Source organism: Lissotriton vulgaris, chromosome 7 (genome assembly GCF_964263255.1).
Source record: "Lissotriton vulgaris chromosome 7, aLisVul1.2, whole genome shotgun sequence".
Taxonomy (NCBI): domain Eukaryota; kingdom Metazoa; phylum Chordata; class Amphibia; order Caudata; family Salamandridae; genus Lissotriton; species Lissotriton vulgaris.
In genome coordinates this window covers 629,492,897-629,514,871 of record NC_141695.1, presented here as the reverse complement: position 1 = coordinate 629,514,871, position 21,975 = coordinate 629,492,897, and the positions used below count along the sequence as shown (strand labels likewise).

The window sequence follows — 21,975 nt, the reverse complement described above, 5'->3', positions numbered from 1 at the left end:
CGCAATCCGCAAAATCCGCGAATTCCCGCGAATTTGCGGATTTTTTTTTTTTTTTGTGTTCGCCCGTGTTTCTGCCAGTTCGCGAGGGTTTTTACAATTTCGCAATTTGCGAACTTACCTGTCGGGTCGCAAGTTTTGCGAACTTGTTGTTTCTACGTGTCCAACCTGTTTGGGACACTCTTCTTCATCACTGCCACTCTCTGTCACCACTGCCACTCTCTGACTACTCATGCCACCCTCTGGCCCACCCATGCCACCCTCTGTTTCATCACCACACCCTCTGGTTGTCCAGTGTACATTATTTTCGGCAAAGCAAAGCACACCTTCCCTGCCTCAAGTGACCTGAATTAATTTGGGGCTGATTAATGTGTCACAGAATATTTTTTTAGCTGGCACCTGCTTCCTTAGTGCGCCCTGATTAGTGATCTTTTGCACTTGCTAAGTGCTTTCATTGTTGCAAAATTAGTTACAACACCTGCCCTGCCCCAACTGACAATAATGAATTAGGGGCTGATTAATGGATTTTAACTTCCAGCCTGGCTCCTGCTTGTCTCCCTTAGCTGTAATTCATGACCTTTGTGGCATATGTGTAACTATTCTGAGGTTCAGAGCAGGGTCACATAATAGTTTCAACTGGCAACTGAACTCTGGAGGGGCCCCTCAGGAAGCACTACAGGAAATGGCTACTAATGATGTGCCTGAACTTTTGAACCTGGTAAGTAGTTACTTTCAGTTTTGCTTAAATCGTATTTCTGCAATTTCGCACTTATTCGCGGGGCGCGAACTCACGCGAACAGTGCGAGCAGTGCGAGCAAAATCCGCTGCTCGCGGATTTGCGGATTTTGCAGGAAATTCGCAAATCTCGCGGATTGCGGATTTCCCGAAAATCCGCAAAATCCGCGAGCGGAACGGATTTTCCGCCCATGCCTAATCCGGTGTCCAAGTTTTGTGATAAGATTAATACATCATCAACTCATAGTTCTTCCGCTGTAAGTGTGGGTGCACTATTGCTTAGGTAAACTGCAGGAGAGTGGCACACCAGAATTTTAGGGGAGCATTATTATAAAAAATCACATTACATTTCTGAATGTCACTTAACCCTACCACCTTAGCTGTAACCCACCACATGGATATTCATTTGTCCCTTATGACCTAATGTCATCTGGAGGTATCAGAACAAACCAGTTACATGAAAAATAGAAAGAAATTGTGAATAAATGCAATGTAGAATGACTTCAGGAAGAGTCTTGGAAAGTAGCAAAAGGCTACCTCTCCAGCAAGTTCTTTGAGAACACTATTTTTAGACATAGGGTTTCTGGTTGGCTAGGGTGTGCACCTAAGCCAGGCAGAACTCACCACTCTAGTCAGGGTAAGGGAGTTTCACACCCAAGATAACTCCTGGTATACCCCTTAGTAGCTTGGCAGAGCAGTCAGACTTATCCCGCAGGCAATGTGTAAAGCATTTGCGCAACACACCCACATCAGTGACACACTAGGCACACCCCAAAAGAGACTCCACACAAAGTTGAATGTCAGTCCAGCCCCTCTTCTACTCCAGGCAGGAGCAGCTGCTGCAGGCCGTCCTACCCCACAAACATCAGGGGCAGCGCTTCTCACTTAGCTTCTCCAGCTCTCCTCCCAGGCACGTCCATTTAAGATCCAGCCAGGATCTTTTCGTCTTTTATCTCCCTGAGACTTCCCAGAGGAGGCAAGCGCATGCAAGCTCTTCGACATTCTTCACAAGCAGGATACCCCAGGAGGGCAAAAAGAGTTAGCCTTTTTCCTCCACCACAGACAGAAGCAGCAACTTCAGGCCAACCTACCCCTCTCCCAGAAATGGCAGCACTCCTCACATAGTTCTTCTACAGTTCTTATTAGCAGGGTCTCTTGTTTCTTGAAGTAATCTAAAGTCCTGGGGTTGAAGGTCTCATACTTGTACCCCATTTTTTATTGTTCTCTTTGTGGTAGAGCCCTCTGAGCTCAGACAAAACCAGTTCTGCCCTCATTGGTCTAGCATGACCACAGGGGTTGGAGACAGCATTGTGCAAAGGAGGCACAGCCTATTCAGGTGCTAACAAAACTCGTCTTACCACTCTAAATGCAGACCAGGTTCATTCAGACCAGAGATGAGTCACCCACACAATGCAGGACACACTTAAACCCCCCTTGTGACTGTCTGGAGTGAATGTACATCCTCAGCTCCAGTCACTCCAAAACCAGATGCTGAATACACAAACAGTCATAGGCACACAGAATGGTAAAGCAAGAAAATGTCCACTCTCTAAAAGTGACATTTTCAAATGTACAATTTAAAACCACCTTTACCAAAAGGTGTGTTAATAAATTCTGAGTTCAGAGAGCCTAACTCAATTTTTCTCTCTTGTCCCATTTGAAAGTTACATATAAAATGTTACAGTGTAGCTCCAATGATAGCCTATGGGGCAGGCCTCCTTTGAACTGTGAAAATCAAAATACACTGTATTTCACTGTCTGGACATGTAAAACACACCAGTACATGTCCTACCTTTCACATATACTGCACCCTACCCACAGGAGTGGCTTGGCCCTACCTGAAGGGTGCCTTACATGTAAGAAAAGGGATGGTTGGGGCCTGGCAAGTGGGTGCACTTGTCAGGTCAACATAGCAGTTTACAACTGCGTGCAAAGACACTACAGTGCCAGGTCTGAGACACATTTGCAGGGCCACTTGTGTACGTGGCAAAAGCAGTGCTGCAAGACCATCAGTGACATTTTATTTATAGGTCCTAGCACACATTGTGCACTTTACCGGGGACTTACCAGTAAATAAAATATGCCATTCATGGATAACCAGTCATAATCACAATTTACACAGAGAGCATATGTACTTTAGCACTGATCAGCAGTGGTAGTGTTGCCAGAATCCTAAAGGCAATGAAAACAGGGTCGGCAAAATGTAAAAGGTTTGGGGTTAAATCTGCAAAAAGGGCCAGGTCTAACAACTATGTTATACCAAATAAACAGTCCACATCATGCGGCATGTGGTGTCAAGTGAGAAATATAAACAAACAATGAACATCATAATATTGCAGCCATTTTAACAAAGAAGGAGTCGAGACTTAACTGAGGCCTAGTTAAATCTAAGTCAGAGAAACATATCAGAAAACATCATAGTGATTGTTTGAATTGCTGTAGCTCCATATTAATACACATGAATCCAAATGTAGAATGACTAGTGTTAATGCGCATATACAGTTTTAATGTGGAATATATTCCACAGGAGTAACAACAATTCCAAGAGTATTTACAATATGCTGTGGCTGCAGTCAAATTCATGTCTTTCCAAAACTAGATATTTGGCTGGTAAAGCAGACAAGTCGCTTGCAATGTCTTGGCCAAACTCAGCAAGTCATTTAGCTCCTTCATGCACTGGGATTCACAAATAATGTGAAGAGACACATCTGTGCCAACCACATTGAGCAACACACAATTCAGTCGCAATGAAAGCTTACTCCAGCAGCCAGAAAGTGATGGAATTGCAAAGGCATCTTTTGAGAGTGAGAATGAGAATAAAATTGCTAGGGATAATGGCATCATGCACTGAATAAAAAAGACTAGCCAAACAATGGACTGCATGGGGATTTCACTGGAGTCCGTCTTGTGAGATAAGGCTGCTGAGCTGCAGGTAGGGTAAGGGGCACCGGACTGGTTAAATGTGGACACGTGTGTGCACTCATGTAAGGGCTGTGGAGGGGATATTCTTGTTGCGCGTAACCCAGGGGCTGGTACAGATACAATGGTGTGGCAGGGTTATGCAGAGCTGAGTGGTGACATGAAATAGGCTTTTTAATGAGGGGAGACACATGTAAGGGAAAGTCAGTGTGCTTTACTGTTTTACTGTAAGAACACTCCATTACTCTCCTATGGAGACAGAGACCACATGGGGTAGTTTCAGTTACCTAGGGCCTATAAACTCCAGACATGCACCAAAGTACACTGTAAGTTGTATAAAAGGAAGTACTCTGCTGAGTCCAAAGCCATATCTTTACTGCTTATGGGTCATCCAGAAATTTTAAATTCTTCTGACTCATCTCATAACCAGACCCTGCCGGGGTGTGACCGTTCCAGGCTGGATTATTTACCTTCCTCTCCAAGCTATAGCATCAGAAGCCTAGCCCTTCACTGCAAGCATTCCCAAGGGCGGAGGTCTTCTCTCCAGGAGGAAGAGATGGGGTGAAGTGGCTGGTTACCAATTAGCAGCTGTTACCCGGTGCCAGGCACCAGGCCTGCTCTGGGCCTTGAAGTCAGAAAAGTGGCTTTTGAGAGACCATGTGGCATGAGAGTCCTGTACGCTGCCATCTTTAAGTATTCCAGAGGTCTGTGCAGGAAGGAGGGAGCAGGGGCAGAGAGGTGATATGTTGCTGCAGGATAGGGCAGACGTGCCTCCCTGCCAGCCCTCTCCAATTTCTCTTGAAAGGTCTTGCACAGGAAGAGGAGCTCTCTCTGGGGTGTGGTCTTGCTGAGTAAGACTGGTTCTAGAACCTGTCACCAGGGGCAGTTGGAAGGAGGAACCCCCTGACTGCCCCAGGACTCTGGACTGCGCCTTTGAGGGAGTCCAGTGCCAGTGAGCAGAGGCCTGGGCCTCTGTGCAAGGAGAAGAGAGGCCCAGAAGGAGAGGCAGGTGAAAAGCTGGTGCAGGGAGCCAGTGAAGACAGCTCCTTGCCGAATCACCCTCTTGGCGACCAGGAGGGTGGTGAAATATGCTCCAAATGGCTACGGCTTTCACCATGAGTGAGAAGAGGCCAACATTGTCGAAATCGGCCGCATGGGGACCGAGAAATGCCCACAGAAGGTAGTCGACCTTTGACCTCTGATCGAACCGCTGACAAAGCACGGGTTCTCCGCTGCCGGTCTTTGAGGTGCCCCTGGGGTGAGTCAGGTCCCAGGGGCTTCCCCCAGAAGGTGATGCTAGGGAGCACCGTTGCACCCAGTGAAGGTGCCTATGAGGCCCAGGCTCTACATCATGGGCCCTGAGAAGTAAAGTCAGGGTGCGCTGTTGCGCCCATTGTGAAATGGCCCCCAGAGGTGCCAGGAGCCTACCCTGGTCCTTGTCGGAAACTGAAGTCGGGGAGCGCCATCGCATCCCTGTGAAATGATGCCAGGGGCCCAGGACCCCAACTCCGGGCCTGCAGAAGCAGAAGTCAGGGAGCGCAGTCTACAGGAGCAACACAGACGCCCCAGCACAAAAGTGGAACGTCCCCACCCTTAGACTCTGGGGGACTTGAAGGAAAGAACCCCTCAAGGGTTATTAATGTTTTGTCAAGTCTACCTAATGCTAGAACTTTTGTTCTTCAGCTGGGAGCTGATGCTTAGGACTACACTGAGGTGTGAGGGGCTGAACATGGATTGTCTTCATGGAGACATCCCCTAGAGGTGGAAAGGTGTAATTGCACAAGTGGTGCATTTACGAATGGTGTTCCTTATGGAGACTGGAGGTCACATGTAATATGTGAAATGATAAGTAATTTGGAAAAATGTTGCTAGGCATTCTTGCCAGGGGGCCTGGTTGTAATTTCATAATCATTTGAATGACTTGCATTATACCTGTTATCAGATATGATAAGTACCTGCCATTCTAAGTGATGCCTAGACATGTATTCTTGCTACTGTGTTAGTTGAACAACCAGATTGTCAGACACTGTTATTTAAGTCTGTATACTGTATGGTCAGTATGAGATGCTCAGTCAGTGTTATGAGTCACTATGGCAGGTGTTCCCAATATAAATGCTTGTTGAAATAATGGGGTGGGCCGCCACTGGGGTGTTGCCAGTGGGAAGGGCCCTCGCTCCAGGTTACGGTCAAACCACTGCATTTGGGGACAAGATGATGGTCATACATGTAGTGGTGGTACTAGACCTCCGCCCTTGCGGGAAGGGTGGGAATGTTATGCAATTCAAGAAGTATTTCCAACAGCTTATGTATATTTGTAAATTGATGCATAGTATTGAGTAGTGTGTGTGAGATACATGTACCCTTCCTTTTTATAAAGAAAAGTACAGACTGGACAATCAATTATTGAGTGCTATTTCTGTGTACCTGTAAATGGCGATCACTAGCCCAATCCACCTCCCTTGAGTAAGCCTTAGATTGCTCTGCAATGCTACACTCTGAGAGTAATGCGCTACAATGGAGTGTTAGGTTCCCAGTGAAGGACAAATGTAGACCCATTATTTGTGTAGGCCTCACAACTAATGCCTCGTTTTCCAACAATGACCTTTTGCCTCCTATTTTGCTGACCCTGTTTTCATTGCCTTTAGGATTCTGGCAACTTTACCACTGCTGATCAGTGCTAAAGTACATATGCTCTCTGTGTAAATTGTGATTATGACTGGCTATCCATGATTGGCATATTTGATTTACTGGTAAGTCCCCAGTAAAGTGCACAATGTGTGCTCAGATAACATGACCGTAACGTACTATGCTATGGAAATCGGGTAGACCTACTTGCCCCAGCTGTCAAAGTTGGCTCAAGAAATTTGGCACAGAGCAATATGCTACAGCTGGGACAGCACCTAGCTGGGTGGACAACAATGTTGCCAATAATTGTGATAAGAATGCATCAGAACTTCTACAAGCGTACCACAACCAGTACTTCCATTGTCATGGCACAACCCAACTGCAGACTTGTTTGGCACTGATCAAAATGCAAAATGCCAAAAATCCACCTCCATGTAGTCACACATACATTCCCTAGGGAATGCACTGTGAATCAATTGCCCAGAGATATTTGCTTATGCATGTCCCTCACTCCCACTGATTACTTATGTTGTATGCAAAATACATCAAGTCATCTATGACACAGAAATTAATTGAGACAACGTGAGCAAATGTACTCTCTGTTACTATAGATGTCCAATTACCTGCACAAAAAGCTCCCACTATGCCTGGACCAACTCTCTGTCAAACCCAAGGGACATTATTGCGCCCAAATCTCAAATCACTCAAAGTTGCGATCTGGCACTTGAGATCCAAGAATTTATCTACTAGACGTTCCCACATAAATGTTAGCTTATTCTAAAAGAGGCTAAAAAACCCACAACTCATGCATTCCATGTGGGTAAATGGAAATATTATTTAGTTTGCTGATTTAGTTACCAAATTCATTTCTTACATGTAATGGTTAGACTATACAGCACCCTTAGGTGTATACCTGCAAAACAGAGAACGTTAATCAGTATTTAACTTTGCTGTCATTAAAGCTTCTAAGGAAAGTCTTAAAATAGTAATCCCTTCAAAGTTGCCTTCTGTCCTCCCATGGGACCTTAACATTGTCTTCACAAGAGTTCTGAGGTCACCTGTTTAGCCAATGGACTTGTGTCCTCTACAATTTCTTTCATGGAGGGTAATCTTTCTAATAACTATCACCTCTCTCAGACGAAGAAGTTAAATTTAGACTTTATCAGTTAAAGCCCAAAATAATCACTGTCTTTGCTGACCTCCACCCAACCACTTAGTGTCTTCCTGGAGTAATCAGGAAAATCCACCCAAAATTGGTTTGGCAGTTTCTGGCTGTCCCTAAATCTCATGTGCTACTTCCTTAGAGTGAGCCAAACTTGCAACAAGATTGGCTTTCATGTGGGCATATCTCATCTGGTCCCCCATTCTCTAGTGTAAGCAAGGTGTCCCTCCCCATCGTAGGCATATGTTTATAGAGACTCACCCCCAATACTCCTCTGAGACGCTGTGTATCCACAGGGCTACCACATAAGCTGGGAACAAATAGTCAAGATCATCCTCACCATATAGCTATGCACCATGTCTTTCCATTAGGCACTGTGGTTTCGCTGCTACCATTGTTACTGGATTCTGCCAGCCTGGCTCTGATATCCAGCTCTCGAAGGCTTCTCTCCGAAGCCATTTTCCTGCCTCCATGGCCAGTTTCTTTTCCTCCATTTTAAATGTGGGCATCTGCAGCTGAAATTCCCTCTCTGCTCTCCAGTCTGCCAGCTCCTCTGGACACAAGCCTTAGGAGGACACAGTGCTCGCTGCCCTGGCAGTGAGCTCTGATAAAGGAGGCAAATGGTCCTCCTCTGAGTGCTGCAGTGCTTGACCTGTGCCCAGGGCCTCCTCTAGCCCCTCCATAACCTCCTTCTCATCCTGGTCCACTGTTATTACACGCAACAGGTGAGCCTGCACCTAGGCCCCCAGAGCCTTCTGGAACTCTGGCTTCCTGGAGCCCTTCTTTGCGAAAAGCCCCATTTGCTTACATGACGCCTTGAGCTGAGCCACAGTGTAGCTCTCCAGACATTTGAGCTCAAATTCCATTCTTGCAGGTATGTTCCCAGGCAGAGACAATCAGGCAGAATGAGAGTGAATTGGGAAAAAGCAAGAGAGCCAATCAAGGAGAATTAAAAAAAAAAATCAAATTGGTATCAAATTATTTATCTGGGATTTTAGTATTACGCAGAATCACTATATGGAACTGCACAAAACAAGAACTGAATCCCACCACTGAACACCAATGTGAGCAACTGGGTTATTGGTTGAAAGGGGTGGATCCCTAATCATGCAAATACCACAACTCTTGTCAATGCGAAACACAAACAGACCCCAAATTAAGCTGTGCTTAACCGTGGTATTTTGGCATACAAGCAGCCAGGCCTAACTTAGAGGCAATATGTATTTATGCAGCACACAACCAGCAATAAAGTGAAAACACAATGCAAGAAAAATCCCACACTGATTTAGACACAGAGTAAATTTTGATAAATTATTTGACACCAAAATGACAAAACACAATCAGTAGAATTGAGATATGCAATTTTAAAGGTGTTAAAGAAAACTAGAATTTAGAAGCGCCAATTGAGGTATCTGGTCACGGGGGCCCTGGTCCAAGTCAAACAGTCATGCCGACCACAACGGAATGCATGTCGGATACAGGACTGAGTTCAGTCTGCTCTTAAAACTCTTATAAGTACCTTGTGTCCTGGTGGTTGAAATGCAAAGTCCTTGGTTGGCCTGTGCAGGCATCGAGGAGACGTTGACATGAAGCTTGCGGTGTGAGGTCGTGCATCAAGATGTGTTGTGCTGTGTTGGTGGAGCTGCAGATCAGAAGCTGCGATGTGGGTGTCAAGGTGAGTCATGCTGCTTCAAGGTTGATGAAGTCACTGGTACCGCGAAGACTTACATTGAGATCCGCTGCACCGAGTCAATATGCAGCGAGCTGAGCAGTTGTCGGCATCAAGATGTGTTGGGCTCGGTCAGTGCTTACAAAGCCATGGAACAGAAGCAGCAATGCACAGCCTTGCGTCAAGGTGCATTGAGAGGCGTTAACTGGGCCAGTTGGTGTAGAAATTCGTTGTGCTGGGTCGTTGCTTGCAAAGCCACCAAACAGATGCTGCGATGCATTTTTCAGAGTTAAAATATGTCAAGTTGCGTCAGTGCCGAGGAGCCTGTTGTGTCCTTGTAGCTCAGAACAGGACGCCAGCCAACTAACCCTTGGAGTCACTCTGGTGGTCCTGTGTTCTAAGTTCAGTACTTCTTCAGGTAGCAAGGAATAAGCAGTCCTTCTTGCAGGCAGGGCAGCAGAGCAGCTGGCTAGTCCTTCTTGCAACAGGATTCCAGGGCAGTCCTTTCTCTGAGTCTTCCAGAGTTATAAATATTTGATGCCCACTTTGAAGTGGGACAAGTGTCTAGAGTTTCCCCTTTCAAGTGTGTCTGGAATTTCCTGCATCCCTGCCCCGATCCCAGTGTGGGGGCACAATAGGCTAGATTGAAATCCTTTGCATGTGAGCTGAGCCAGGGCTTTTGAAGTGCAAGTGTGGTACATGACAGCTCTGCGCCCGTCATGCCAGATATGGCCCATCTTGCCAACAACCAGACCCTCCATTGTGATGCTGTCTGGGAAGAATACACAAAGGCCATCTGTCAATGATACCTAGGCATGTGAACCAGGAACAGGCTGCAAGCACCAAATGGCTGGGACTAGAATATGCCAACTTTCTAAAATGCCATTTTCAGAATTGTGACTTCAAATCCAACTTTACCATTAAAGAGGATTTAAAATCACAATTGCTCAGACATGAAACAGGACTTTCCTACCTGCCCCCAATCAAAAGGTATAGCTTATTACATGTACTAAAGTAACCAAAGGTTATTCTAGGGGAGAGGTAGACCTTGCAATAGGGAAAAACGAGAGTTTTTCAATACTAGGACATGTAAAACCTATAAATACATGTCCAACTTTTTTACTGCAACACGTCCTTCCCCTCTGGTCTGTTTAGGGCCTGCCCTAGGGGTGACATATGTATTAAAAAGGATGGTTTAGGCCTGTCAAAAGTTTTTTTTGTCAGGTTGAAATGATAGTTTGAAACTACACACACAGGCTGAATTGGCAGACCCAAGACATGTTTAAAAAGGCTTCTTAAGTGGATGGCACAAAGGTGCTGCAGGCCCACTAGTAGCATTTCATTTACAGCTCCTGGGTACACGTAGTGCCACTTTACTGGGGATTGTCAGTACATTAAATGTGCCAATTGGGTGAAAGCCAGTTTTACCATGTTTAAAGGAGAGAGCACAAGCACTTTGTCATTGGTTAGCAGCAGTAAAGTGCATAGATTACTAAACGCCAACCAAAATGGTTTCAGAAAAGAGGAGTAGTGAAGGTACAACATTTGCAGGGACCCTGCAGAGAGGTCCAAGTCCAGCAGTGATGTGATACTTCTACTATATTTAGGTCACACTCCTAGAAAGTCTGTCAACTTAAGTGGCTTTAAGTTTAGCTGTATTATATGAAGGATACAGACTGGTTTGGGAGTCCTGTAGCCACGAGTGAGGCAATTGAGTGAATTATAAGAGGATTACTGTTGTTTGCTTAAATAATTCAAATCTGATCTTTCTCCATTTTATTCCTTCTCTGTCTGTCCAAACATCTCCCTCTGCAGACTATTGTGTTTCCTGTTCACTGTCATGCTCTCAACTACACCCTCACCACAAACTCTTTGACTTCCAGTTGTTTTCACCTCTCTTTAACTCACTTTGCATCTTCTCTACACTCTTGGGCCATCTTGCCACCCTTTGTACCCTCTTTCACGATTGTTGCACTGGATCTGGCTCGGTTCCTACACTCCCTGCACTGTATCAAGTCTCATCCTCCCACTCTGCAGACGCCCTGGCTCCCTCTTGCTCCCTGCACTGCTCCATACCCCCTCTAGCTCTCTCTCACCCTCTTTGCACTGTCTCTCGATTCTTCTCACTAGAACCACTTTCACCCGTTTGCTCACGGCAAAGTCTCACCCACCTTCCCTAGCTCCTCTTCCACTCTATTTGAAGCAATTACTGTGCGCTCAAGTGCATTTCAGTTGGAAACTGTCACATGACGTGCAACTTTGTTTGACAAAGCGCTCGAGTTTTTACACAGAGAGATGTGTTTACTGTTCCTTCTGCTGTCTGCAATTTCGTGTTATAAGTTTAACTAGTGACTCACTTGCTGAGATATAGGTGAAAAGAGAATTCCACAGTATTCCCGAGGGTTTCTAACATATATCAATAAAACGTGGTTGCTTTATAAAGTAAAGTACAATTATATCAAATTATATTTCAACAGTATGCAAAGTAAAACGAAAGGCGATAGCCAACACCCCATTCAGAAAATTGTTCCAGCACCACTGCTCTTGAATCTATGTCAACTGTACCCATTGTCTCCCTGCACTATTTCTCACTACATTCTCCATCTTCACGTAGCCTATCTGCCATGTCCTCAGTCCCTGTTTTCTCTATCCATGTCCACTCTTTCTCCATGAGCACATTTTATTGAAAACTCTGCCCAGTTCTTGCTGTCCCTTCTCATCCCCACTTTTTTGCCCCCCTACAGCATCTGCCCACAGCACTGTCTGCCTCATTGTACCCAGTTCCAATTCCCTGGAACTTTCTCCACCTGCAGCATCTAACCCCAGCGATCTCTGCATTTTCACCTTATCCTATGTCATCTAATACCCCACTCTTTTTTTTTTACCTCCGAAACATTCTGCCTCTGCACTGTCTGGCCTTGAAATATCTGGCCCATTGTACTCTCCTCCTACATGTACCCTATCTTTTTTCACTCGTTGCCCCTACACCCATTTGCCCTTCACTTCCGTGCCCCTTCTCTGTGCCCCTATACTCTCTGCCCATGAACACTCAATCTCTGCTTCTCTCCCTCCTACTTGCCCCCACCCATCATGTTTGATGTAGAATGTTCTTCCTCTTCCCAGGAGCAGGGCTGTGTTCGTGGAGTTTACCCAGTACCACCCTGACGTGGACCTGCATGTGGCCATCTCTCTCCTGACAGAGTTCCCATTGGTTGGGCCTGCTGCTCACTCCATCACCATCATTCCCTTCCGCTTGCCGCAGCACAACTCCACTCTGGACCTGACACTTGCGATGATGGTGAGTTACCAACACAGGAGGGAAGCCAGGGGTCTTAGTGATACCACTGGGGGACCATGCGGGCGACCAGTCAAGGCTCTTTTAGATGACAAGAGCCTGGGTTGGACAGCAGCAACCAGGATCGATCATTATTATTAGCCATGACAAAATTGTTATACATGTAATAGGAGTCAGAGCCAAGGTAAAAAGTGGTCCCAACCTGTGCTCTGGAGGCGAGCTAGTAAGGTTGTAGAGCCTGGCTGTAGAGAGGTCAAAATCCAGCAACAAAGAGGCAGAGATTTACCATCATAGCCACTGGAGCCCGACAGCAAAGATAATCAAGAAGTTATTACAACCTTCGAGGCAGCACCAGGGTCTTGTGGTTTCCATGGTATAGTTGGTTTGGAGAAGTGGAGTTAGTCCCCGTGCATCATCAGTGTAACGTGTATCTTTTCTTATATGTGGCACAAATAAGCTATCTGCATTTAATATGACCCTGAAGCTTTTAACTCTTTGTGCTGAGTGTGAGACGAACAGTGGTTGGAGTAGTTGAGGTACAGTGTATTCCTGGTTATGTCTCCCACAGTGAGGCTCTCCACTTTGGACCTGGTAAAGCAGAGGTAGTTCTTCATCCAGAATCGGATGTGTTTCTGACTAGACACTGAGTAGTATTCCTACACTTTGCTTGTTGCTTCTACAACTGGAGACTGATGTTCACACCCTCACTCCTGCGAGTCAGAGATGGGCTAAACACCAGCCTCTTGCTTTCACTAAGAACGTTTCCCTAGGATCTACCAGCCACTGGTCTATCAATATGGACCTCGACCTGCCAGCCCCACACTTTGTGCAAGTCTTTAAGAACCACCTCTTCTTTTATTGATAAGCGTTCTCCCTGCTGCATCGGTCCCTGGATTACCAACATGAACAATCAATCCCTCGCCCATTCCTACAAACCCCCCCCCCACCCGATTTGTCAACAATCTTGAATTTTTTCCTTGTTGGGTTACAAATTAGCTCCTGTGTCTCTCCATACGAGGCGTATCCTACATACATCGTAATGCATACATACATATTTATATACAGAGTCCAAGACCAGTCTCTCAACTTCATGACTCCACTTAAATTAGAGTCTTCAGCAATGTGTAGTTCTGGCATTGGCCAGGACACTTAGGGCCTCATTTACTATATTTTGTCATATGGCAGCGCTATAAGCCTTCCTGCTGCGCTACCCTACAGCGAAAGAAAAGGGCAGGAGTGCGCCGTATCTATCAGATACAGCTCATTCCTGTCCTCTTTCCCTGTGCTGGACCTCAATTGGCTAGCATGCACCAACACAGGCTCACTTGCACTATGGTGCAAGGGTGTCTGCGTTGTAGGGAGGATTGTTCTTGTACAGGAAGGGAGAGCTTCCTCCACAAACACAATGAATTGAGCCGATTTTCTCTTTCTATATGTGTTGCAAAATGCAGTACACATAGAAAGAGAAACAAGCATTTGCAATGCAATAGGTCTCGCATTAGGACAGTTTGAGCTATTGGTATGGTAAATGACACATTTTTTATTTATGTTTTGTTTTTGAAAATAGCGAAATTAATAGCTTTGTCATTTACAGTGCCAATAGTTATAACTTTCGCAAATGTGACACTTATAGCATTTGTAATGCAATATGTATTTAAGTGACTTACATGTATTGATATTACAAATTACAATGGCTTTTAATTTTTTTCCAATAATGAATACTTAAATAAATGTTATTGTAATTTATAATGGCAATAGCTTAAACTTTTGTAAATAACTTTTGTGAAGATTATGTTCAGTTTATTTTATTGTGACGAAAATCCAAGAACAGAAGTGAAATATTAACAACTTTTTGTTACATTTGTAATGAAGCTTAAAACATTGAGAGAACATATTTGAACCAGGTGTTGTTGAATGGTTGCACAGATTGATGCTGTAGTGGCGCTGAGTGATGTTGCGATGGCGAACGAGTGATGCTGTGGCGTTCAGTGATGCTGTGGTAGCACATAGTGATGTTGTGGTGCCCCTAAGTGATGCTGTGGTGGTGTGGAGTGATGCTGTATGCTATGCTATGTTTTGCTATCCTATGTTTTGTTTTGTTATGCTGTGCTATGTTTTGCTATCCTATGCTTTGATATGTTATGCTATGTTTTGTTATGCTATGCTATGTTTAGTTATGCTATGTTTTGTTATGCTATGCTATGTTTTGTTGTGTTTTATTATGCTATGCTTTGTTTTGCTTTGCTATGTTTTGTTATGCTATGCTATGTTTTGTTGTGTAAGGTATGCTATGTTTTGCTATGCTATTATATGTTTTGTTTTGCTATGCTATGTTTTGTTGTGTTTTGCTATGTTTTGTTATGCTATGTGTTGTGTTTTTATGCTATGTTTTGTTATGTTATGCTATGTTTTGTTTTGCTATCCTATGCTTTGTTTTGGTATGCTATGCTATGTTTTGTTTTGCTATCCTATGCTTTGTTTTGTTATGCTATGCTATGTTTTGGTGTGTTTTGTTATGCTATGCTATGTTGTGTTTTGCTATGCTATGCTTTGTTATGCTATGCTATGTTTTGTTGTGTTTTATTATGCTATGCTTTGTTATGCTATGTTTTGTTATGCTATGTTTTGTTATGCTATGCTAAGCGTTGTTTTGTTATGCTATGCTATGTTGTGTTTTGTTATGCTATGCTATGTTTTGCTATGCTTTGCAATGCTATGTTTTGTTATGCTATGCTATGTTTTGTTGTGTTTTGCTATGTTTTGTCATGCTATGTTTTGTTATGCTATGCTTTGTTTTATGTTATGCTATGCTATGTTTTGTTATGTTATGCTATGTTTTGTTATGCTATGTTTTGTTGTGTTTTGTTATGCTATGCTATGTTTTGTTCTACTATGCTGTTTTGTTTTGCTATGCTTTGTTATGCTATGCTATGCTTTGTTTTGTTATGCTATATTTTGTTATGCTATGTTATGTTTTGTTGTGTTTTGTTATGCTATGCTATGTTGTGTTTTGCTATGCTATGTTTTGTTGTGTTTTGTTATGCTATGTTTTGTTATGCTATGTTTTGTTATGCTATGCTAAGCTTTGTTTTGTTATGCTATGCTATGTTGTGTTTTGTTATGCTATGCTATGCTATGTTTTGCTATGCTTTGCAATGCTATGTTTTGTTATGCTATGCTATGTTTTGTTGTGTTTTGCTATGTTTTGTCATGCTATGTTTTGTTATGCTATGCTTTGTTTTATGTTATGTTATGCTATGCTATGTTTTGTTATGTTATGCTATGTTTGGTTATGCTATCTTTTGTTGTGTTTTGTTATGCTATGCTATGTTTTGTTCTATTACGCGGTTTTGTTTTGCTATGCTTTGTTATGCTATGCTATGCTTTGTTTTGTTATGCTATATTTTGTTATGCTATGTTATGTTTTGTTGTGTTTTGTCTTTCTATCCTAAGCTTTGTTATGCTATGCTATGTTTTGTTATGCTATGCTGGTGAGGGTGTGTGAGAGTGTGTGAGGGTGAGTGAGGGTGAGGGGGTGTGAGGGTGAGGGGGTGTGAGGGTGAGGGGGGTGAGAGTGTGTGATGGCGAGGGTGTGTGAGGGTGAGAGGGTGTGAGGGTGTGTGAGGGTGAGGGTGTGTGAGGGTGAGGGGGTGTGAGTGGGTGAGAGTGAGGGGGGTGAGGGGGTGTGTGAGGGTGAGGGTGTGGGGGGGTGAGGGGGGTGAGGGGGTGTGAGAGTTAGGGGTTGAGGGCGGGTGAGAGGGTGTGTGAGGGTGAAAGGGTGTGTGAGGGTGAGGGTGGGTGAGAGGGTGAGGGGGTGTGAGGGTGAGGGGGTGTGAGGGTGAGGGTGTGTGTGAGGGTGGGGGTGTGAAGGTGAGGGGGTGTGAGGGTGAGGGGGTGTGAGGGTGAGGAGGTGTGAGGGTGAGGGGTTGAGGGCGGGTGAGAGGGTGTGTGAGGGTGAGGGTTTGTGAGGTGAAAGGGTGTGTGAGGGTGAGGGTGGGTGAGTGAGGGTGAGGGGGTCTGAGGGTGAGGGGTGTGAGAGTGAGGGAGGGTGAGGGTGAGGGGGTATGAGGGTGAGGGGGTGGGGGTGGGTGAGGGAGAGTGAGGGTGTGTGAGGTTGAGGGTGTGTGAGGGTGAGGGGGTGTGAGGGTGAGAGTGTGAGGGGATGTGAGGGTGAGGGGATGTGACGGTGATGAGAGGGTGTGTGAGGGTAAGAGGGTGAGTGAGGGTGAGAGGGTGAGTGAGGGTGAGGGTGTGTGAGGGTGAGGGTGTGGATGAGGGTGTGTGAGGGTGATGGGGTTTGAGAGTGATGGGGTGTGAGAGTGATGGGGTGTGAGGGTTAGGAGGTGTGTGAAGGGGTGAGGGGCTGTGAGGGTGAAGGGGTGTGAGGGTGAGGAGGTGTGAGGGGGTGTGAGGGTGAGGGGGTGTGAGGGTGAGGGTACAAGAGGGTGTGAGGGTGCGTGCGGGTGTGAGGGTGTGTGCGGGTGAAGGGGTGTGAGGGTGAGGGTGGGTGAGAGGGTGAAAGGGTGTGTGAGGGTGAGAGGGTGTGTGAGGGTGAGAGGGTGGGGGAGGGTGGGTGAGAGGGTAAGTGAGGGTGAGGGGGTGTGAGGGTGAAGGGGTGTGTGGGGATGTGAGGGGGTGAGGGGGTGTGTGAAGCTGAGGGTGTGAGGGTGTGTGAGGGTGAGGGGGTGTGAGGGTGAGAAGTTGTTTGAGGGTGAAAGGGTGTGTGAGGGTGAGAGGGTGGGTGAGGGTGAGAGGGTGGGTGAGGGTGTGTGAGGGTGAGGATGAGGGGGTGTGAGGGTGATGGGGTGTGAAAGTGAGTGGGTGTGAGGGTTGGGAGGTGTGTGAAGGTGAAGGGGTGAGGGTGAGGGGGTGTGAGGGTGAGGGGTGTGAGGGTGAGGAGGTGTGAGGGTGAGGGGTGTGAGGGTGAGGGGGCGTGAAGGTGAGGGTGTGTAAGGGTGCATGAGGGTGAGGGGGTGTGAGGGTGAGGGGGTGTGACAGTGAGGGGTGTGAGGGTGGGTGAGAGGGTGTGTGAGGGTGGGTGAGAGGGTGTGGGAGGGTGGGAGGGTGTGTGAGGGTGAGTGAGGGTGAGAGGGTGGGGGCGGGTGGGTTAGAGGGTAAGTGAGGGTGAGGGGGTGTGAGGGTGAAGGGGTGTGTGGGGATGTGAGGGGGTGAGGGGTGTGTGAAGCTGAGGGTGTGTGAGGGTGAGGGTGTGTGAGGGTGAGGGGGTGTGAGGGTGAGAAGTTGTGTGAGGGTGAAAGGGTGTGTGAGGGTGAGAGGGTGGGTGAGGGTGAGAGGGTGGGTGAGGGTGTGTGAGGGGGAGGATGAGGGGGTGTGAGGGTGATTGGGTGTGAAAGTGAGTGGGTGTGAGGGTTAGGAGGTGTGTGAAGGTGAAGGGGTGAGGGTGAGGGGGTGTGAGGGTGAGGGGTGTGAGGGTGAGGAGCTGTGAGGGTGAGGGGGTGTGAGGGTGAGGGGGTGTGAAGGTGAGGGTGTGTGAGGGTGCATGAGGGTGAGGGGGGTGAGGGGGTGTGAGGGCAAGGGGTGTGAGGGTGGGTGAGAGGGTGTGGGAGGGTGGGAGGGTGTGTGAGGGTGAAAGGGTGAGTGAGGGTGAGAGGGTGGGGGAGGGTGGGTGAGAGGGTAAGTGAGGGTGAGGGGGTGTGAGGGTGAGGGGGTGTGTGGGGATGTGAGAGGGTGAGGGTGTGTGTGAGGCTGAGGTTGTGAGAGGGTGAGAGGGTGTAAGAGGGTGAGGGGGTGCGAGGGTGGGTGAGAGGGTGGGTGAGGGTGAGAGGCTTTGTGAGTGTGAAAGGGTGTGTGAGAGTGAAAGGGTGGGTGAGGGTGAGAGGGTGGATGAGGGTGAGAGGGTGGGTGAGGGTGGGTGAGAGGGTGAGTGAGGATGAGGGGTGTGAGGGTTAGGGGGTGTGAGAGTAAGGCTGAGGGTGTGAGGGAGGTTGAGGGGATGTGAGGGTGAGAGTGGGTGAGAGGGTGGGTGAGGGTGAGAGGATGTGTGAGGGTGAGAGGGTGGGTGAGGTGAGAGCAGGGTGGGTGGGTGAGGGTGGGTGAGGGTGAGTGAGAGTGAAGGGGTGTGAGGGTGAGAGTGTGAGGGGATGTGAGGGTGAGGGGATGTGAGGGTGATGAGAGGGTGTGTGAGGGTGAGAGAGTGTGTGAGTTTGAGAGGGTGAGTGAGGGTGAGGGTGGGTGAGGGTGTGTGAGGGTGAGGGTGGGTGAGGGTGAGGATGAGGGGGTGTGAGGGTTAGGAGGTGTGTGAAGGTGAAGGGGTGAGAGTGAGGAGGGGTGAGGGTGAGGAGGTGTGAGGGTGAGGGGGTGTGAGGGTGATGGGGTGTGAATGTGAGGGTGTGAGGGTGGGTGAGGGGGTGTGAGAGGGTGTGTGAGGGTGAGAGGGGGTGTGAGGGTGAAAGGGTGGGTGAGGGTGGGGGAAGGTGGGTGAGAGGGTGAGTGAGGGTGAGGGGGTGATGGGGAGTGAGGGGGTGTGTGGGGATGTGAGGGGGTGAGGGTGTGAGGGCGAGGGGGTGTATGAGGCTGAGGGTGTGAGGGTGTGTGAGGGTGAGGGGGTATGAGGGTGTGTGAGGGTGAGAGGGTGGGTGAGGGTGAGAGGGTGGATGAGGGTGAGAGGGTGGGTGGGGGGTGTGAGGGTGAGGATGTGGGGATTGAGGGTGATGGGGTGTGAGAGTGAGGGGGTGTGAGGGTTAGGTGTGTGAAGGTGAAGGGGTGAGGGGGTGTGAGGGTGAGGAGGTGTGAGGGTGAGGGGTGTGAGGGGGTGTGAAGGTGAGGGTGAGTGAGGGTGCATGAGGGTGAGGGGGTGTGAGGGGGTGTGAGGGTGAGCGAGAGTGGGTGTGAGGGTGGGGGAGGGTGGGTGAGGGTGAGGGGGTGTGAGGATGAGGTGGTGTGTGGGGATGTGAGGGGGTGAGGGTGAGTGAGGGTGAGGGGGTGTGTGAGGCTGAGGGTGTGAGAGGGTGTGAGAGGGTGTGAGAGGGTGAGGGGGAGTGAGGGTGGGTGAGAGGCTGTGTGAGGGTGAGAGGTTGTGTGAGGGTGAAAGGGTGTGTGAGGGTGAGAGGGTGGGTGAGGGTGAGAGGGTGGATGAGGGTGAGAGGGTGGGTGAGGGTGGGTGAGAGGGTGAGTGAGGATGAGGGGGTGTGAGGGTTAGGGGGTGTGAGGGAGGTTGATGGGATGTGAGGGTGAGGGGGTGTGAGGATGAGAGGGAGTGAGAGGGTGTGTGAGGGTGAGAGGGTGTGTGAGGTTGAGAGGGTGAGTGAGGGAGGGGGGTAAGGGTGTGAGGGTGTGTGAGGGTGAGGATGAGGGGGTATGAGGGGGTGTGAGGGTGAGGGGGTGCGAGGGTGAAGGTGTGAGGGTGAGTGAGGGTGAGAGGGCTGTGAGTGTGAGGGGGTGAGGGTGAGTGAGGGTGTGTGAGGGTGGGTGAGGGTGTGAGAGGGTGTATGAGAGTGAGAGGGTGTGTGCGGGTGAGGTGTGAGGGTGAGGGTCCGAAGTAAATGGTGGCAGGGCAGACATCATAAGACAGAGAGAAGAGACTGCGTCGTGACTGCGTTGGTCAGTTTCAGAATCAGGAGAGGCAGCACATTCTGCGAGGGATCAATGTGTCTAGAGGCAAAGAATAGCGGATTTAGCATTGCAGCTAGCAAGTCGAGTGTTTTCAAGCTGAGTGTCCTAGAGAGATGGCAACACAGCAACAGCATTTGAGGAGCAAGGCTACTGTAAACAAGCACGGTAGGCTTTCACTTTCGTCTAGAAAAAAAAACGAGAAAGGTGCAGAGAACGCTGAACAAAACACGGCATCCCTGCGAAATGGATGCAAAAAAACCAAGCTCTCGGCATTCCTGTGGCGGGGGGGATGGCGGGGGAGCTGGAGTGCATTCCTTTGAAGTCTGATGCCAAGGCTGAGACAAATGATAGAGTTCGATGTGCACGCGGGGGGCGGGGGAGCGGAAGCCTTTGAAGTCTGATGCCAAAGCACAGACAAATGGTGGTGTGTGAAGTGGCTGGCTCTGTGCACGCGCATTGCTCACATGAACTGTACGCAATCAGCAGGCTAGGTGGATTTTTCTTTTCCCCTTACTATAATCTCGCCTATTTATCCCTGCGTGGTATAATAAGCGAGACCTAAAAACTAGGAGAAATAATGTTATTTCTTCTTGTTGTGCCTCCCTTGTGCAGGCGTAGGCTTTTGACGTATTCCCAGGTTTACAGCTTGTTGTAAATCTGGGAATGTGTCAAATGCCATGGGTGTTACATGGGAACACCCACCGTAATGCTCATGGCACGTCTCCCTACACCATCCATATCTACAAAGCCAAGAAAAAAGCCACACAGGGTGGCTTTACATGGCCTAGTAGTCTTGGCTAAGCCCTGTGTGTCACCGAACGTCACAAAAAGTGATGTTCCAACAGCGCATAGAGCTTCTAAAAGAGCACTTCTATCCAAAACAAAATCTTTTAAAAAAACATACGGACTGTTTCACTTAGCCCTCTCCATCCATTTGTATGTTGTAGTTATTTACATCTTGTTTCTGCCCACCTCACTGTACACTATGGGACAAATGGTCAGCCTAATTTAGCCATTGTTTCCCTTTGAGAGTGACAGCATTCTGCCAAAGGAGCTCTGCATCAGTGGCATTATAAACACTTCACTGGCTACCTATACATAAAAGAATTCTGTATAAAACACTGCTGCCAGTCTTTAGGACATTTAAGGACACAGGCCCGAAATATCTCACTGCCAGATTTAGCCACTACAAGACCTTGAGAACACTGAGATCTTCAAATGCAAATCTGCTGTTCTTTCAGACTAAAAACTCGAGGTAGTAAATCCCTCATGGTGATAGGCACCAAGGCATGGAACGAACCAACCGACCACACCGACCCGAAGACCACCCTCAGAGGCACCCTGATCTACCGACCTCCGGGACCACGCACTCAATTCAGCGAGGACATCGCCGACTTCGTCAGCCCGCACGCCCTCCCCTCCGCGGACTACATCCTCCTGGGGGACTTCAACTTCCACCTGGAGAACAACAACGACTGCAACACCAGCACCCTACTCGACAACCTCGCCAACCTTGGACTCAAGCAGCTGGTGTCCACCCCCACCCACCTCGCCGGACACACTCGACGCCATGTTCTCATCCAGCAAAGACATCGCCTTCAACCACGCCACAGAACTCCACTGGACGGACCACAGATGCATCCACTTCACCTTCAGAAGAACGACGATCCACCACCACCAGCAACAGGTTGCCCGAAGAAGCTGGAACAAGATCACAGCAGACCAGCTCGCCGCTTCCCTGAGCCAGCACCCTCCGGCCAGCTCAGCGAACCCCAGCCAGGCCGCCGACAACCTCTCGAAGTGGATCAGCAAATGCGCAGACGAACTCGCCCCTCTGAGGATCCCGCCCTGCAGACCCGGCAATAAGAGAGCCCCATGGTTCACCGACGAACTCAAGATCTCCAAGAAGAACTGCCGAGCCCTCGAGAAAGCCTGTAGAAAGGAACCCACGCCGGACAACAGGACCACCCTCAAGCTCGCCACCCGGAAACACCACCAACT

General features: G+C 48.1%; 1 protein-coding gene across 1 annotated transcript in view; it reads left to right on the top strand.

Moving 5' to 3' along the window:
- Window positions 1–21,975, top strand: part of LOC147702167 (polycystin-1-like) — a 599,895-nt gene that overhangs the window by 524,103 nt on the left and 53,817 nt on the right. Inside the window, exon 43 of the mRNA XM_086930810.1 lies at window positions 12,231–12,405. Within this exon, the coding sequence (XP_086786936.1) occupies window positions 12,231–12,405 (175 nt within the window). The remainder of the gene's footprint in view (window positions 1–12,230; window positions 12,406–21,975) is intronic.